A 21,031-nucleotide genomic window follows, 5' to 3' on the forward strand; every position below is an offset into this window, starting at 1 on the left:
TGGTCGTGGTGGTGGTGGTCGTGGAGGTAGTTATGTTGTTGTTGGTGGTGGTGGTGGTCGTGTTGGTGGTGATGGACATGGTGGTGGTAGTCGTGGTGGTGGTGGTGATGATCGTGGTGGTGATGATCGTGGTGGTGATGATCGTGGTGGTGGTGATCGTGGTGGTGGTGGTCGTGGAGGTAGTTATGTTGTTGGTGGTGGTGGTGGTCGTGTTGGTGGTGATGGACATGGTGGTGGTAGTCGTGGTGGTGGTGGTGGTGGTGATGATCGTGGTGGTGATGATCGTGGTGGTGGTGGTCGTGGTGGTGGTGGTCGTGGAGGTAGTTATGTTGCTGTTGTTGTTGGTGGTGGTGGTGTTCGTGTTGGTGGTAGAAACTTGGGAAAAACCACCCACCCCACCCACCCCACCCACCCCACCGCCACTCCACCGCCACCCCACCGCCACTCCACCGCCACTCCACCGGGTCGGCTTTTGGGAATATTCTGGGACAATCAGGGAAGTCCGCAACAGCGGCGCGGAGAAAATCTCCGGCAGACGCGGGGATGGCAGACCGTGCCCCTCGGCACGCGGTTAACGGCATCGTGACCAGCGGCGTGGTAACGACGTCACCGGGTATTCAATTGCGGTTTCATTTTTTTGTGGTTCCATTTTCTTATCCTTTTGCCAGCTGGCAAAAGGCCCAACGGCTGAGCTGGCACGTGGCTCGGTGTCAGCCGCGACCCTGGCCCAGGGCAGCTCGTCATCGTCGTCATCGTCGTCGTCGTTGTCATCATCGTCGTCATCGTCGTCATCGACGTCATCGTCGTCATCGTCGTCGTCATCATCGTCGTCATCGTCGTCGTCGGCGCCGTCGTCGTCGTCATTGACGTCATCGTCGTCGTCATCATCATCATCGTCGTCGTCGTCGTCATCGTCGTCGTCATCGTCGTCATCGTCGTCGTCGGCGCCGTCGTCGTCGTCATTGACGTCATCGTCGTCATCATCGTCATCATCGTCGTCGTCGTCGTCATCGTCGTCGTCATCGTCGTCATCGTCGTCGTCGGCGCCGTCGTCGTCGTCATTGACGTCATCGTCGTCGTCATCGTCGTCATCGTCGTCGTCGTCGGCGCCGTCATCATCATCATCGTCGTCGTCGGCGCCGTCGTCATCGTCGGCGTCTTCGTCGTCATCGTCGTCGTCATCGTCGTCGTCATCATCATCGTCGGCGTATTCGTCGTCATCATCATCGTCATCATCGTCATCATCGTCGTCATCGTCGTCGTCGGCGCCGTCGTCGTCGTCATCATCGACATCATCATCGTCGTCGTCGTCATCGTCGTCGTCATCGTCGTCATCGTCGTCGTCATCATCATCGTCGTCATCGTCGTCATCATCATCGTCATCGTCATCATCGTCATCGTCGTCATCATCATCGTCGTCATCGTCATCATCATCGTCGTCATCATCATCATCGTCGTCATCATCGTCATCATCGTCATCATCGTCGTCATCGTCAATATCGTCTGATGACGACCGTTTGTGTTATGGTCGAAACGTCGTGAGAAATTTTATTGTTTTGTATATATTTTATTATTTTATTCTTTCCCTTCAACGTGACTTTACCGAAAGAGCTAAGAATATAACATCATCGTCATCATCATCGCCATCGTCGTCGTCATCGTCATCATTGTCGTCGTCGCCATCGTCAACATCATCGTCATCATCATCATCATCGTCATCATCGTCATCATCGTCGTCATCATCATCGTCATCATCGTCGTTGTCATCATTGTCGTCGTCATCGTCATCGTTGTCATCATCGTCGTAATCGTCATCATCGTCATCATCGTCGACATCATCGCCGTCGTCATCATCGTCATCGTCATCATCGTCGACATCATCATCATCATCGTCATCATCGTCATCATCGTCATCGTCGTCATCGTCATCATCGTCGTCATCATCGTCGTCATCGTCATCATCGTCGTCACCAAGCGGAAGTTTGTAGCGGTAGTCAAATCCTCTAAGACGCATGGCGTTGTTGGTAAGTGGGTGGGTGAGTGGGTGGGTGAGTGAGTGGGAGAGTGGGAGAGTGAGTGGGTGAGTGAGTGGGAGAGTGAGTGGGTGGGTGAGTGGGAGAGTGAGTGGGAGAGTGAGTGGGTGGGAGAAATGGTGGGAGAGATGGTGGGTGAGTGGGTGAGTGGATTGGTGGGTGGGTGAGTGGGTGGGTGGGTAAGTGGGTGGGTGGGAGAAATGGTGGGAGAGATGGTGGGTGAGTGGGTGGGTGGGAGAGATGGTGGGTGAGTGGGTGAGTGGGTGGGTGGGTGGGTGAGTGGGTGGGTGAGTGGGTGGGTGGTAGAAATGGTGGGAGAGATGGTGGGTGAGTGGGTGGGTGGGTGGGAGAGATGGTGGGTGAGTGGGTGAGTGGGTGGGTGGGTGGGTGAGTGGGTGAGTGGGTGGGTGGGAGAAATGGTGGGAGAGATGGTGGGTGAGTGGGTGGGTGGGTGAGTGGGTGGGTGAGTGGGTGGGTGGGTGAGTGGATGGGTGGATGAGTGAGTGAGTGGGTCGGTGGGAGAAATGGTGAGAGAGATGGTGGGTGAGTGGGTAGGTGGGTGAGTGGGTGGGTGAGTGGGAGAGTGAGTGGGAGAGTGAGTAGGTGAGAGAAATGCTGGTAGAGATGGTGGGTGAGTGGGTGTGTGGGTGGGTGTGTGGGTGAGTGGGTGGGCGAGTGAATGGGTGGGTGGTTCAGTTTGCGTACGAACTCCCAGCGCGGAACCGCACTCGCCGGAGCAAAACCTGCCCGATGCATTGATGTGGCGATGACTTGCGTCACCACCACCACAACCACCACCACTATCACCACAACCACCACCACTACCACAGCCATCACCACCACGAACACCGCACCCACCAACACAGACCACCACAACCATTCTCGCCCTCCTCCACTACGTCCCACACCTGCGGCGTGGTTACCACCGCCACCACCACCGCCACCACCACCGCCACCACCGCCACCACCACCACCACCGCCACCACCACCACCACCACCACCGCCACCACCACCACCACCACCGCCACCACCACCACCACCGCCACCACCACCACCACCGCCACCGCCACCACCGCCACCACCACCGCCACCACCACCGCCACCACCGCCACCACCGCCACCGCCACCGCCACCACCACCACCACCGCCACCACCGCCACCACCGCCACCACCGCCACCGCCACCACCACCACCACCGCCACCACCACCACCACCACCGCCACCGCCACCACCACCGCCACCACCACCACCACCACCGCCACCACCGCCGCCACCACCACCGCCACCACCACCACCACCACCACCACCGCCACCGCCACCACCACCGCCACCACCACCACCACCGCCACCACCACCACCGCCACCACCGCCACCACCACCACCACCACCACCGCCCGCTCACCTGCGGCGTGCCGCTCGCCTGCACCGGCTGCTGCTGGAGCCCCACCAGGACGCGGAAGAGAGGGCTCGGCGCAGCGGCGCCATCCGCACCGCCGGCGACGCCGGCAACGCCGGCAACGCCGGTGCCGGCGACGCCGAGGGCCCGGGCGAGCGCCTGCAGGGAGCGCCGCACGTTGACGCGAAGAGCCTCCTGCACACGCCGCTCCACGCGCTCCATGTGCTGCGCCCAGCACTGCTGCACCTGCGCAGAAAGGTGGTTGGTGGTGGTTGGTGGTGGTTGTGGTTGTGGTTGGTGTCATTGTTGTGGTTGTTGTTGTTGATTGCGTTTCATCGCCATCGCAAGCTCTTTTTGTCAGAAGCTACCACCCGGCCATCACAATCGACTGGCGGCGTATCGTCACCATCGTCACCATCACGTTGGAGGTTCATAGCGGTTAGCCAAAATACTCTAAAAGCGCATAGAGACACAGAGGTCCATAGAGATGCATAGAGACCCATAGAGACACAGAGAGACGCATAGAGATACATAGAGATGAATAGAGACCCATAGAGACGCATAGATACCCATAGAGACACATAGAGACCCATAGAGACACATAGAGATGCATAGAGATGCATAAAGACCCATAGAGACACATAGAGACCCATAGAGACACAGAGACCCATAGAGATGCATAGAGATGCACAGAGACCCATAGAGACACATAGATACCCATAGAGACACATAGAGACGCATAGAGACACATAGAGACGCATAGAGACACATAGATACACATAGAGATGCATAGAGGCCCATAGAGACACATAGAGACGCATAGAGACACATAGATACACATAGAGATGCATAGAGGCCCATAGAGACACATGGAGACCCATAGAGACACATAGAGACCCATAGAGACACATAGAGACCCATAGAGACACATAGAGACCCATAGAGACCCATAGAGACACATAGAGACCCATAGAGACCCATAGAGACACATAGAGACCCATAGAGACCCATAGAGACCCATAGAGATGCATAGAGATGCATAGAGACCCATAGACACACATGGAGACCCATAGAGATGCATAGAGACCCATAGAGACACATAGAGACCCATAGAGACCCATAGAGACACATAGAGACGCATAGAGATGCATAGAGGCCCATAGAGATACAGGGACTCGTAGACTAAAATTAAACGTTTTATTATTTGACCAGGAAATGTCCCTGCTGAGCTGCTATGTAGATCTTCTTGTCAGAAGCCAGCCTGCCCATCGCAAGCCTCAGCAGCTCAACGTAGCGGCAGATTATCATCATCATCATCAGCATCACCACCATCACGTGGACATTCATAGCAACCAGCCAAATATTTTGATTTAAAGCTTTCGTGACTGCAGGGATTCATATTCTTGGTTCTTTCGGTAAAGTCACCACGTAGAAGGGAAACAATAAAATAATAAAAAAATATAAAAAACAACAAAATTCTCACGACCTTTCGACTGCAACACAAGCAATCATCATCAGGTGTGAAAACCACGACAAGAAAATTTGAAATTTGAATTTTTTGTTACATTTTTATTATTACATTGTTTCCCTTCTACGTGACTTTACCGAAAGAACCAAGAATATAACCAGCCGAAAACCCTAAGCGCGTGGTGACGTTGATTCGAAATGTGGAGGTGAAAACCGGAGGACCCCAGCGAAAAATCCACGCGACCCCCAGGGGGAGAGAGACAGAGAGAGAGGGAGAGACGAACTCCAACCTTACAAAAGTTATCAGGGTCGGGATCGAACGACACGACCTCCTGCATGTACTGAACTTTTTCGCACCGTACGTAGTGGACCCTGATAATTAGATGTGCGTGGCGGGGGAGGGTCTCTATGTGAGTCTGTGGGTCTCTGTGTGAGTCTGTGGGTCTCTGTGTGAGTCTGTGGGTCACTGTGTGAGTCTGTGGGTCTCTGTGTGTGAGTCTGTGGATGTCTGTGTGAGTCTGTGGGTGTCTGTGTGAATCTATGGGTGTCTGTGCGTGGTGTGTAGTGTATAGTGTAGTGTGTGGTGTAGTGTATAGTGCAGTGTGGTGTAGTGTATAGTGTAGTGTAGTGTGTGGTGTGTGGTGTAGTGTATAGTGCAGTGTATAGTGTATGGTATAGTGCAGTGTATAGTGCAGTGTATAGTGCAGTGTATAGTGTAGTGTGTGGTGTAGTGTATAGTGTAGTGTATAGTGTAGTGTGTAGTGTAGTGTATAGTGTAGTGTACAGCGTGGTGTAGAGTGTAGTGTATAGTGTAGTGTATAGTGTAGTGTGTGGTGTAGTGTATAGTGTAGTGTATAGTGTAGTGTCTAGTGTAGTGTATAGTGTAGTGTATAGTGTATTGTATAGTGTAGTGTATAGTGCAGTGTATAGTGTATTGTATAGTGTAGTGTATAGTGTATTGTATAGTGTAGTGTATAGTGCAGTGTATAGTGTATTGTATAGTGTAGTGTATAGTGTAGTGTATAGTGTAGTGTATAGTGTAGTGTATAGTGTAGTGTATAGTGTAGTGTACAGCGTGGTGTAGAGTGTGGTGTATAGTGTAGTGTATAGTGTATAGTGTAGTGTACAGCGTGGTGTACAGCGTGGTGTATAGTGTAGTGTACAGCGTGGTGTACAGCGTGGTGTATAGTGTAGTGTACAGCGTGGTGTACAGCGTGGTGTATAGTGTAGTGTGTAGTGTAGTGTACAGCGTGGTGATATAGTGCAGCGCACAGTGTCCTATACAAGTACAGCACGCCGGTTGTGTGCCGGGAAGCAAATCCACAGCACGTGCACACAGGGCCACGCTGCATTTAGCCAGACGTGGGCTCGAAGACCCCCCCTCCCCACTCCCGCTCAAAATCCCCCACGCAACTTCCCCTGGGAGGTGTTAAGTGGATCCACGACGTCGATAAGGGGCCCACAGTCGTGCCCCACCAGCCCCCTCGCCCACGTAATTCACCTAATGGCTACGTTGCAAGCTATCGCAGAGGCCTGATCCTAATCCTCCCACCACTTCGCTCTGACCCACGTGATCTGATTAGCCGCATTAAGTGTTCGTCAAGGAACCGCGCTTATCCTGCCTCCGTGAGCCACTCGACCCACCGCCACCGCTACCCCCTCTCTGATCGCACAACCACACAACCAGAAACTCACAACCGCAAACTCACCCGGCGCCATCCATCCGCCCGCCCGACCGCTCACCAACACCGTCAGTGTGAGAAGCATCTGTCAATGACCGGACCTCCACCACCACCATCACTATCACCGCATCCACCACCACCACTATCACCACATCCACCATCACTATCATCACCTCCATAAGCAACCACACCACCACTATCATCACCTCCACCACCACCACCACTATCATCACCTCCATAACCACCACCACTATCACCACCTCTACCACCAACTCCACTACCACCTCCACCATCAATATCACCACCTCCATAACCACCACCTCCATCACCACCACCACCACCACTATCACCACCTCCACCACCAACTCCACCACCTCCACCATCAATATCACCACCTCCATAACCACCACCTCCATCACCACCACCACCACTATCACCACCTCCACCACCAACTCCACCACCTCCACCATCAATATCACCACCTCCATAACCACCACCTCCATCAGCACCACCACCACCAACTCCACTACCACCTACACCTTCACTATCACCACCTCTACCACCTCCATCAGCACCACCTCAATCACCACGTCCACCACCACTACCTCCATCACTACCACCAGCACCTCCATCACCATCTCAACCACCTCCTACACCACCACCACCACCTCCATCACCACCACCATCACTTCCACCACCACCAAAGACAAAGATCCCCCGTGTAGCCTGAACAGACTGTAGGCAAGTGCTGTGATCAAACAGCACCAACGAAGGCCCGCATGACACACGAGGGTGGCGCGTGTGGCCATCTTACAGACTCACACAGACACCCACAGACTCACACAGACACCCACAGACTCACAGAGACACCCATAGACTTACACAGACACCCACAGACTCACACAGACACCCACAGACTCACACAGACACCAACAGACTCACACAGACACCCACAAACTCACATTGACACCCACAGAATCACACAGACACCCACAGACTCACATAGACACCCATAGACTCACACAGACACCCACAGACTCACACAGACACCCACAGACTCACACAGACACCCACAGACTCACACAGACACCCACAGACTCACACAGACACCCACAGACTCACACAGACACCCACAAACTCACATTGACACCCACAGACTCACATTGACACCCATAGACTCACACAGACACCCACAGACTCACACAGACACCCACAGACTCACACAGACACCCATAGACTCACACAGACACCCACAGACTCACACAGACACCCACAGACTCACACAGACACCCATAGGCTCACACAGACACCCATAGACTCACACAGACACCCACAGACTCACACAGACACCCACAGACCCACACAGAAACCCATAGACTCACACAGACACCCATAGGCGCACACAGACACCCACAGACTCACACAGATACCCATAGACTCACACAGACACCCACAGATTCACACAGATACCCACAGACTCACACAGACACCTACAGAATCACACAGACATCCACAGACTCACACAGACACCCACAGACTCACACAGACACCCACAGACACACATTGACACCCAAAGACTCACACAGACCCCCATAGACTCACACAGACACCCACAGATTCACACAGATACCCACAGACTCACACAGACACCTACAGACTCACACAGACACCCACAGACTCACACAGACACACACAGACTCACACAGACACCCACAGACTCACACAGACACCCACAGACTCACACAGACACCCACAGACTCACACAGACACCCACAGACTCACACAGACACCCGTAGGCTCACACAGACACCCACAGACTAACACAGACACCCATAGACTCACACAGACACCCATAAACTCACACACACACTGTGAACACACACACACACTGTGAACACACACACTATGAACACACACACACTGTGAACACACACACACACTATGAACACACACACACACTGTGAACACACACACACACTATGAACACACACACTATGAACACACACACTGTGAACATACACACACACACACACACTGTGAACACACACACACACTGTGAACACACACATGCACTATGAACACACACACTATGAACACACACACACACACTGTGAATGCACACACTGTGAACACACACACACACACTGTGAACACACACACACACTGTGAACACACACACACACACTATGAACACACACACACTGAACACACACACCGTGAACACACACACACACTGTGAACACACACACTATGAACACACACACACACTATGAATACACACACAGTGTGAACACACACACACTGTGAACACACACACACACACACTGTGAACACACACACACTGTGAACACACACACACACACTATGAACACACACACACACCGTGAACACACACACACACTGTGAACACACACACACACTGTGAACACACACACTATGAACACACACACATTATGAATACACACACAGTGTGAACACACACACACTGTGAACACACACACACACACTGTGAACACACACACACTGTGAACACACACACACACACTGTGAACACACACACACACTGTGAACACACACACTATGAACACACACTATGAATACACACACAGTGTGAACACACACACACTGTGAACACACACACACACACTGTGAACACACACACACTGTGAACACACACACACACTGTGAACACACACACACACTGTGAACACACACACACACCGTGAACACACACACACACACTATGAACACACACACACCGTGAACACACACACACACACACACTATGAACACACACACACTGTGAACACACACACACTGTGAACACACACACACACTGTGAACACACACACACACACTATGAACACACACACAGTGTGAACACACACACACTATGAACACACACACTGTGAACACACATACACACTGTGAACACACGCACACACACTGTGAACACACACACACAGTGTGAACACACACACACTGTGAACACACACACACACTATGAACACACACACACACTGTGAACACACACACACACACTGTGAACACACACACACACAGTGTGAACACACACACACTGTGAACACACACACACACTATGAACACACACACTGTGAACACACACACACACTGTGAACACACACACACACACACAGTGTGAACACACACACACTGTGAACACACACACACACTATGAACACACACACACACTGTGAACACACACACACACTGTGAACACACACACACTGTGAACACACACACACACTGTGAACACACACACACTATGAACACACAGACACACACTGTGAACACACACACACACACACTATGAACACACACACACTGTATGCCGCACCACGGAATACCCTAACTGATGCCGCATTCATCTCCTAAGCACATCCAATGTCAACACATCGGACACTCGCAGCCCACTGGGGTCCGCACTCCTGCAACTGAGGTAGACGAGGAGTGGCAAAGAACGAGAGACGAACCCCGCAGAGCTACTGAACCACACAGCTCCTGAACCACACAGCTACTGAACCACACAGCTACTGAACCACACAGCTACTGAACCACACAGCTCCTGAACCACACAGCTACTGAACTACAGAGCTACTGAACCACACAGCTACTGAACCACACAGTTCCTGAACCACACAGCTCCTGAACCACATACCTCCTGAACTACAGACCTCCTGAACTACAGAGCTACTGAATCAAAGAGCTCCTGAACCACACAGCTACTGAACCATGGAGCTCCAGAACCACACAGCTACTGAACCACACAGCTACTGAACCACACAGCTAGTAAACCACACAGCTACTGAACCACACAGCTACTGAACCACAGAGCTACTGAACCACAGAGATCTCCTAAACCACGGAGCTCCTGAACTACAGAGCTACTGAATCACAGAGCTCCTGAACCACACAGCTACTGAACCACAGAGCTCCTGAACCACAGAGTTCCTGAACCACAGAGCTACTGAACCACAGAGCTCCTGAATCACAGAGCTCCTGAACCACACAGCTACTGAATCACGGAGCTCCTGAATCACAGAGCTACTGAACCACAGAGCTCCTGAACCACACAGCTACTGAACCACAGAGTTCCTGAACCACAGAGCTACTGAACCACAGAGCTACTGAACCACACAGGTACTGAACCACACAGCTCCTGAACCACAGAGCTACTGAATCACTTAGCTCCTGAAACACGGAGCTCCTGAACCACACAGCTCCTGAACAACACAGCTACTGAACCACAGAGCCCCTGAACCACAGAGCTCCTGAACCACAGAGCTACTGAACCACACAGCTAGTGAATCACACAGCTACTGAACCACACAGCTACTGAACCACAGAGCTCCTGAATCACAGAGCTCCTGAACCACACAGCTCCTGAACCACACAGCTCCTGAACCACAGAGCTCCTAAACTACAGAGCTACTGAACCACAGAGCGACTGAACCACACAGCTACTGAACCACAGAGCTCCTGAACCACACAGCTACTGAACCACACAGCTACTGAACCACAGAGCTCCTGAACCACACAGCTACTGATCTACAGAGCTACTGAACCACACAGCTACTGAACCACACAGCTACTGAACCACACAGCTACTGAACCACACAGCTACTGAACCACAGAGCTCCTGAACCACACAGCTCCTGAACTACAGAGCTACTGAACCACACAGCTACTGAACCACAGAGCTCCTGAACCACACAGCTACTGAACCACACAGCTGCTGAACCACACAGCTCCTGAACCACACAGCCCCTGAACCATACAGCTACTGAACCACACAGCTACGGAACCACACAGCTCCTGAACCACAGAGCTACTGAACCACAGAGAGATCTGCCGTGGCACGAGGCTCTTGATTTTTCTACCCACGTGACTTTACCGAAAGAATCAAAGAGTACGGATTACTCCCCCAGCCGCGGTCCCGAAAGCTTCCAAATCATTCTGAAGTCCGTCGGCGATGCGACTCGTTTCAGGGTTCCTGCACAACCACCATCGCCGGCGTTTAGACGTCGTGGGGATTCATCGGCTAGCCCCGTAATAAACGTCTTTGGGTTATATTCTTGGCTCTTTCGGCAAAGTCACGTAGAGGGCAAACAGTAGAAGAATAAAAAATATAAATATAAAACAATAAAATTCTCACGAACACAACAATAACATTTTCTTGCTGTGGTTTTCACACCTGATGATGATTGCTGCTTGTGTTGCAGTCGAAACGTCGCGAGAATTTCACCGTTTGATATTTTTTTTTATTATTTTATTGTTTCCCTTCTACGTGGTGACTTTACCGAAAGAACCAAGAATATGAGTCTCTGTGGGCTAGATCGCGTTCTTATTTATAAATGTGTCGTGACTCTCCCGGCCACGCGGCACGGCCAATCAGTTAAACAAAAAAAGTGTCACGTTTGACAAAAAGACGAAAGAGTTCACTGCCCTAGCCCAGCGGTGTGTTGAAGAGTGAATCCAGAACGTTAAAAAAATAATAATAATAATAATAATTTCAGTACGACGTTTCGCCGGTAATTACATCCAGCATCATCGGGAAATTTGCCAGAATGGCCGCAAGTCTGTGGAGTCGAGTGCTCCCCTCCCGGGAAAGCAGAAATACAAAGAGAGGAGTGGTGTCCCAGAAAATGAGATGGTCGATTTGCCCCGGGCCAAATTTTGTGCATTATTTGGGTTATCCCCGGGGAACCGCCATAAGGATCACGTGTCCAGTGCAGGCATTTGGAATGGTTGGGGGGAGTGATGGTGGGAGTGGTGGGGGGAGTGGTGGGAGAGTGGTCAGTTTAACACGTAGAAGGCTTTCGCGACCAATATCATTCATAAAAAAGGTTTTTTTTGGGTTAGATCGCGTTATTTATGAATGTGTCGTAACCCTCCACCACCCGACACGGCCCTCCAATCAGCAAAAAAGTGTCACGTTGACAAAAGACAAATAGTTCACTACTTTAGCCCACCGGTGTGTTGAAGAGTGAATCCACAACATTTACAGTTTGACTAGTACGACGTTTCGCTGGTGATTACATCCCCAGCATCATCGGGCAATTCGCCAGAATGGTAAAGCCCTCTCCACTTTGCTCTCGGTCTTAAATAGAGCAGCAGGGTGACGTCATCATCATTTAACTCATATCAGGTGCAGTGATTTGCGGCGGAGGGGGGGGGGGAGTATTGTAATTATATAATCTATTGGTAATCAGTCAATGGTTATGATTAGTAATGAGTTGTAGATTAGTAATTAGTTGTAATGTGTGTTCTTGTGATTATATGCTACGTTAGTAATCCGTTAAATAGTATGTGTCTCCCCTATAAGGAATTGTAATATGTATTATTGAATAATACACTTCCAAGCCGCACTAAGCCTGTAGCTGTCAGAGCGATTAAAGTTATTTCTATTTCTCTCAATTTCAATGGATTCTCTAATTAGTCTTTGCCAGTAATTATTCGTTTTACACAATGCTTCAACGTTATCAAAATCAATTGAGTGTCCTTGTTGACAAGCATGTTCTGCCACTGCCGACAGTTGTGTTTGAGATAATTTAATATTTCTTTGGTGTTCTTTTAGTCTTATGCTGATGTTACGTCCCGTCTGTCAAATATAGCATCTGCCACATAAACAATTAATCCGATATACACCTTCTGTTGATAATTTAGGTAATTCGTCTTTAGTGCAAGATACCAGTTTTTGAATTTTATGTACTGTACCAAATCTTACTGTAATGTTTTGCTTTTGCAAAACACGGGGCTAATTTGTCAGTTACTCCTGAGATATATGGAATTTTAATTGTTTTAACAATCTGATCGCTTTCAGCAGTGTTGCTTTGCGATCGTGATTTGGCATTCAGTGCTCTGTTAATTTGAGTATTATTGTAGCCATTCTGTCGTAGTGCGTCTTTAACGTGTTTAATCTCTCTCACTAGACTCTCACCATCTGACACTGTTTTCGCCCGATGTATGAGCATCTTGATAAGAGAGGATTTCTGAGCTGGATGATGATGCGAATCTGCATTCAGATAGGCATCAAGTGTGCGTTTGCTTTCTGTAAACGCCGTGTGTTATTTTACCGTTTAGGCCATGTCCAAGCATAACATCTAGGAAGGGGAGTGTGTTATTCACCTCCATTTCCATGGTGAACTGGATGGCCGGGTTTTGTGCATTGAGATGATTTAGAAAATCATTAAGTGTATCTTGACCACGTGGCCAGACAACCAAAGTGTCATCCACGTATCTAAACCGTGCCGGGTGGTGGAGGGCCGTGTCGGGTGGTGGAGGGTTACGACACATTTATAAATAACGCGATCTAACCCAAAAACCTTTATTATGGGGGAGTGGTGTGGGGGGGGGGGGAGTGGGGGGGAGTGGTGGGGGGTGAATGGTGGGGGGAGTGGTGGGGGGGGTGAATGGTGGGTGGAATGGTGGGGGGAGTGGTGGGGAGAATGGTGGTGGGGGGGGAGAATGGTGGGGGGGAATGGTGGGGCTGAGTGGTGGGGGGAGTGGTGGTGGGGGGGGGGGTGAATGGTGGGGGGAATGGTGGAAGGAGTGGTGGGGGGAGTGGTGTGGGGAGTGGTGGTGGGGGGGGGGGGGAGTGGTGGGGGGTGGGGGAATGGTGGGGCTGTGAGGTGAGGGGGAGTGGTGGGAGGGGAATGGTGGGTCTGAGAGGTGAGGGGGAGTGGTGGGAGGGGTGAATGGTGGGGCTGAGAGGTGAGGGGGAGTGGTGGGGGAGGGGGGGGGTGAATGGTGGGGGGAGTGGTGGGAGGAGTGGTGGGGGGAGTGGTGGGGTGGTTTGGGCGGGGTGGGGGTTACTCTGCCCATGTGCGCGCGTGACCGCGCATATGCACGCCTCTGACGCGGCGTCTGATTGATTGCGTGCGTGCGTGCGCGTGCGAAGAACGGTGGCGCCGCGGTTAGCGCGCCGCGCCAACCCCATGCCCGGGGGGAGGCCCTAAGTTCGATTCCACGTTCGCGGCCACCCCCACCACCGCAGCCGCCACCACCAACAACAACCACGTGGCGATTCTGTGAACCGGTTTCCTGGGCCTCCTACCCCCTCAGGTCGGCTCAGCCTCAGATGAGTTAGCCGGTGCGGTGCTGTGTAGGGGGTAGAAATAGCAGTCGTAAAACGTCGCCACTGGGGGAGACAAAGGCGGCCATGGCGTGGTGCTGACTGCCACGCCGTTAAGTGTGTCCAGCGCATTTTGATAGTAAACCATGAGAATCTTTGTTCAGACTGCAGCAGGAGGAATCCGATGAGCTACAAAGCTCTCTTTTTTACGGAGTGGGTGAATGAGTGAGTGGGATGGTGAGCGGCTGAGTGAGTGAGTGGGTGGGTGAGCGGCTGAGTGAGTGAGTACCTGAGTGAGTGGGTGAGTGGCTGAATGAGTGAGTGGCTGAGTGAGTGAGTGGGTCAGTGGCTGAGTGAGTGAGTGGGTGAATGAGTGATTGAGTGGCTGAGTGAGTGGGTTGGTGAGTGGCTGAGTGAGTGAATGAATAAGTTAGTACCTGAGTGAGTGGGTGAATGAGTGAGTGGGTTGGTGAGCGGCTGAGTGAGTGGGTTGGTGAATGGCTGAGTGAATGAGTGGGTGAGTGGCTGAGTGAGTGAGTGGCTGAGTGAGTGAGTGGGTGACTGGCTGAGTAAGTGAGTGGGTGAATGAGTGAGCGAGTGGCTGAGTGAGTGGGTTGGTGAGTGGCTGAGTGAGTGAGTGTGTGAGTGATTGAGTGGCTGAGTGAGTGGGTTGGTGAGTGGCTGAGTGAGTGAGTGCGTTGGTGAGTACCTGAGTGATTGAGTGGGTGAATGAGTGAGTGGGTTCTTGAGTGGCTGAGTGAGTCAGTGGGTTGGTGAGTGGCTGAGTAAGTGAGTGGGTGAATGAGTGAGTGTTTGAGTGGCTGAGTGAGTGCGTGTGTGAGGGTGTGAGCGAGTGTGAAAGTGAGTGTGTGAGTGAGTGATTATATGAGTGAGTGTGTGTGTGAGTGAGTGTATGGGTGAGTGTGTGTATGAGTGATTGTATGAGTGAGTGTGTGAGTGAGTGTGCGAGTGAGTGTATGAGTGTATGAGTGATTGTATAAGTGAGTGTGTGAGTGAGTGTGTGAGGGAGTGTGTGAGTGAGTGTGTAAGTGAGTGTATGAGTGAGTGTGTGAGTGTGTGAGTGAGTGTGTGTTTGAGTGTGTGTATGAGTGAGTGTGTGAGTGAGTGTGTGAGTGTGTATGAGTGAGTGTGTGAGTGAGTGTGTGTATGAGTGAGTGTGTGAGTGAGGGAGTGAGTGTGTGTTTGAGTGTGTGTATGAGTGAGTGTGTGAGTGAGTGTGTGAGTGTGTATGAGTGAGTGTGTGAGTGAGTGTGTGTATGAGTGAGTGTGTGAGTGAGGGAGTGTATGAGTGAGTGAGTGTGTGAGTGAGTGTGTGTATGAGTCTGGCAAAACAACCCCCTACCTCCTCGCGGTGCCGGACGGGCAACTCTGTCGTGGACAGTGCTGTGGGGGGAGGTCCAATTTCGATTGGCTCCTCCCCTCATGGCATCTGTGTCCACCATAGCGGCTAAACGGGGGCTCTGGAAGGGTGCGAGGTGCTGGTAACCCCCCCACCTTCAATTAATTACCACTAAACCGCGAATTAAGTATATAACTAATAAGCCCCGGGGGGCCAGGCCTCTATGACGTCTCCTGGCCAAACCCCAATTGGCGGAGCCAGGAGATTGAATATCTACCCTCGGGGCTCCCCAGAAACAACGAAAAACCACTACGGGTGGCCACGTGGAATGTTCGAACGCTCGATGCGGAGGAGAGACTGCCACTCCTCTGATGGACCAGCGGATGCGAGCCCATGTCCTTGACACCAGGACCTACCGTGGAGCTGATCTGCCCTCTGACCATCGACTAGTCATCTATAAGATGCGCATGCCATTCTTCCACTCCGGTGGTGGGTGTACACCCAGGACCCCATTCTAACCTAAAGTGGCCTGGTCTCAGTTATCTGATGAAAGTTGCAAGCAAGAATTTCATCATCGCTTGCGGCTGGGATTGGTATCGTCCCCGACTCCTCCTGATGTCGAGGGTAAATGGGCGAGGTTTAGGACTGTGACTCATGCAGCTGCAATGGCTGCTTTGGGTACACGGTCTAGACCTCCCCAGAGACCCTGGCTGACAGAGGAGGTGTTCAGGATGGTTGAGAAAAAGCGACAGGCCCACTGTCATCGGCTACAGAATCCCACGTTAGAGAATGAGGAGGCTTACCGCAGCTTTCGCTCGGAGGTTCGGAGAGCCGTGAGGCGCTGCAAGGATGGGTGGTGGTCGTGGGTTGCTGAGGAGATGGAGTCTGCCTCAGTGGCCCATGATCACAAATCTCTATTCAATTCCATCAAAAAAGTAACCTGCAGCGCCACACCTATTACCATCATTAGGGGAAAAAACGGTGATCCAATCTCCGACCCCCAGGAACAGGTTTGCAGATTTGCTGAGCATTTCTGTGAGGTCCTGGGGGAGGGAAAATCCCTCAGCCAGGAAACACATCGTGGCACAAAGTGAGGATGACCCTGCTGAGGCTGCGGTGCCTCAAATATTGGAAGAAGTCACCCCCTGTGAGTGCCTGGCTGAGGTGCCATCTGTTGAGGAAGTACTGAAGGCGATCCGGAGTCTGAGACCAGGAAAGGCAGCGGGCAGATATGATCTCCCAAGCGAAATGCTGAGGGAGGGTGGCGTTTGTGCACACACTGCCCTATATGACATCATAACAACAGTCTGGACCACTGGACGGGTTCCGCAGGATTGAAAGGATGCCCTGGTGGTCCCCCTTTTTAAGAAGGGGGACCGCACAGACTGTAACAACTACAGGGGCATCTCACTCCTCAGTGTGCTGGGAAAGGTCCTGGCAAGGATTATTCAGCATCGCCTTGCCAAGCACGCTGAGGAGAGGCTTGCGGAGCCCCGATGCGGTTTCAGGAAAGGGCGGTCCTGCACAGATGCCATATTTTCTGTCCGTCTGCCACAGCAGAGGTGTAGGGAATTCCAAAAAGACCTACATCTCTGCTTTAGTGACCTGGTCAAGGCCTATGATACCATCAGTATGCCTGGGCTCTGGGTTGTTCTTCGTGCTTTTGGAGTACCTGACCCTCTACTCACAATCATTAAGGACCTTCATGATGGTGAGCGGGCCCGGGTAAAACTACGTGGCCGGGAGTCAGAGCCATTCCCTGTACACCTTGGGGTGCGACAGGGATGTCCTCTGGCTCCCACATTATTTAACATCTATTTTGACCACGTAGTTCGTGAAGCCTTCAATAGCTGTACCGGGAGAATCTCCATATGGTACAGATATAATGGGAGGCTGATCGATTCCCGGGTACGGTCAAGGGATGGCTCCCTATTGCTCAACCACGTTATGTATGCTGATGATTTGGTAATAGCGGCTCATTCAGAGGAGGAGTTGGAGACGCTGCTGCTGAGACTGGAGCGTGCCACTAAGAGGTGGGGCCTTACCATCAGCCCCACCAAAACTAAGCACCTGCCTGGGTATTTTGTACCATCGGACACTCCGCCCCCACAACTCCCAATCGGTGATGGGGCAGTTGTGGAGAGAGTGGAGAGTTTCCTATACCTGGGCACTGTGCTTATGACCGGCTCCAGTTTAACAGCAGAGGTCTCACTCCGAATCAGTCGAGCGGCAAAATCTTTTCATCGGTTGCGTAACGCTATGTGGAAGCTACCTGGTCTGTTGCTCCGAACTAAGCTTCAGGTCTTCTCGGCCATGGTCATTCCCTCCCTTCTCTACGCTTGCGAAACGTGGACCCCTCTAATGGAACATCTTCGCCGGTTAGAAACATTTAGGCTGGCCTGCCTACGATCCATCATGGGTTTAACCAGACTGGATTGTGTGAGGAGCTCACAAATCCTTGAAAGATCTGGGCAAGGTCCCATCGGTGAGCTACTCCGGCGGGCAAGGTTGCGATGGCTGGGTCATGTAGCCCGCATGCCCAGCCACCGCATGCCGAAACAGCTTTTGTTCGGCCGGATCGAGGGGGCTAAACGGGCGCGGCACGGGCTAGAGAAGAGATGGAGTGACGTGGTACAGGAGGACGTGGAGCTGAGTGGACTTGCCGATGACTGGTACCAGCGGTGTCAAGATCGGCCTCTGTGGAGGAGGCTCGTGAGGGACGCTACTGGGCAGTTGGAGGCAGTCGCCCTCCAACAACAACGGAGGGCGGAGGAGCGACGCTCACAACAACGAGCGGAGCGCCGGGTGGCTGAAGCACAGCGGGTTGGCACAGTAGGGGGCACAGGTGGTGCATCAGCCAGTTATCTCAGTCAGTCGACCCGTGGCACCTGGGTCTGCCGCGTGACCTCCTGCCAGCGGGCGTTCGACACTTCACGTGGCCTCAGGGTACACATAGCCTGGCACAAGCGTCGTGGTGACGTCACCGCCACTTAGTGGCGAATGGCGGTTGTTGTTGTATGAGTGAGTGTGTGAGTGAGGGAGTGTATGAGTGAGTGAGTGTGTGAGTGAGTGTGTGAGTGAGTGTGTGTATGAGTGAGTTTATGAGTGAGTGAGTGTATGAGTGAATGTGTGAGTGTGTGAGTGTGTCTATGCGTGAGTGTGTGAGTGAGTATGTGTGTGAGTGAGTTTATGAGTGAGTGAGTGTATGAGTGAGTGTGTGATTGAGTGTGTGTATGCGTGAGTATGTGAGTGAGTATGTGTGTGTGTGTTTGAGAGTGAGTGTATGAGTGAGTGTGTGAGTGAGTGTATGAGAGAGTGAGTGTGTGAGTGAGTGTATGAGCGAGTGAGTGTATGAGTGAGTGTGTGAGTATGTGTGTGTGTGTGTGTTTGAGAGTGAGTGTGTGAGTGTGTTTGACAGTGAGTGTATGAGTTAGTGTGTGAGCGAGCGAGTTTATGAGTGAGTGAGTGAGTGTATGAGTGAGTGAGTGTATGAGCGAGTGAGTGTATGAGTGAGTGTGAGTGAGTTTATGAGTGAGTGAGTGTGTGAGTGAGTGTGTGAGTGAGTGTGTGAGTGAGTGTGTGAGTGAGTGAGTGTATGAGTGAGTGTATGCGTGTGTGTGTGTGTGAGTGTGTGTATGCGTGAGTGAGTGCGTGAGCGAGTGAGTGTGCACAGGACCTCCGCTCAATCGACTCGGATGAGTTCGCGGTGCGGTGCGTAGAGGTGCTCTATGACGGCACGTGCCCTCGCCACCCCCCCCCAAAGCAGACTGTGCGTAGGGCTTCACACGGGGCTGCTTTATCTTTTACTTTGTCGGTGGAGGGCCGGTGGTCAGGCAAGAGAAGATTGATGCAAATTTCCTGCGACAGTGCGGACAGCTCAAAGCTGGGAGCTGATCGTGTGTGTGCGCGCGTGCGTGTGCGCGTGTGATTCCCGCTCAGGGCCAACACCACCGGTGACGATTATCTGAACCGGTCCTGGGCCTGCCCTAGGTCGACTCAGCCTCAAACGAGTACCTGGTGTAGCGGTAGCGTAGTAAACATCGTTACCGGGGAGACAAAGGCGGTCGGGCGTGGTGTTGGCCACCCACCCCCTCGTGTAACCGTTCCGGCCTTCATAGGTGCTCGCTAACAGCACTTGCGCCTACAGTCTGTTACAGGCTACACGGGGGATCTTTGTCTTTGTGTGTGTGTCTGTGTGTGTGTGTGTGTCTGGGGGTGACCGCCTTTGTCTCCCCGGTGACGATGTTTACACACCGCACCAGGTACTCATTTGAGGCTGAGTCGACCTAGGGGAGGCCCCGGGACCGGTTCAGATAATCGTCACCGGTGTTGGCCGTGAGTGGGAATCGAACCCGGGTCGCCAGGTTCTTAGCGCAGCGTAGCGCTAACCACTACTACACTACCGCTCCCCACATGCACACACGCACATGCACACACACATGCACACACACATGCACACACACACATGCACACACATAAATGCACACACATACACACACAAAGACAAAGATCCCCCTATAGCCTTAACATACTCCAGGGGCAAGTGCTGTTAGTGAGCACACACACACGCACATCCATACACACATGCACACACACGCGCACACATGCACACGCACAAATGCACGCACAAAGACAAAGATCACCCGTATAGGCTTAACCGACTTTAGAGGCAAGTGCTATAAGCGAGAACACACAAATGCACACGTACGCACAAACACGCACGCACACACACATGCACACACAACTGCACACACACATATGCACACACACACACATACACACGCACACACACATGCACACACACGCACATGCGCATACACACATGCACACACGCGCACACACACACATGTACACACGCACATGCACACATGCACACACGCACACAAACACATGCACAAACACACACATGCACACACGCATGCACACAAACACACACAAATGCACACACACAAATGCACACACACACACATGCACACACACACAAATGCATACACACAT

The 21,031-nt window shown here is 52.1% G+C and overlaps 1 protein-coding gene across 1 annotated transcript in view; it reads right to left on the bottom strand.

Moving 5' to 3' along the window:
* LOC142906581 (dynein axonemal heavy chain 2-like) overlaps window positions 1-21,031 on the bottom strand; it is a 331,951-nt gene that overhangs the window by 118,617 nt on the left and 192,303 nt on the right. Inside the window, exon 6 of the mRNA XM_076054727.1 lies at window positions 3,436-3,675. Coding sequence (XP_075910842.1) covers window positions 3,436-3,675 — 240 coding nt within the window. The remainder of the gene's footprint in view (window positions 1-3,435; window positions 3,676-21,031) is intronic.

Source organism: Petromyzon marinus, chromosome 67 (assembly GCF_048934315.1).
Source record: "Petromyzon marinus isolate PM22_M1 ecotype Great Lakes invasive population chromosome 67, UKy_Petmar_22M1.pri1.0, whole genome shotgun sequence".
NCBI lineage: Eukaryota > Metazoa > Chordata > Hyperoartia > Petromyzontiformes > Petromyzontidae > Petromyzon > Petromyzon marinus.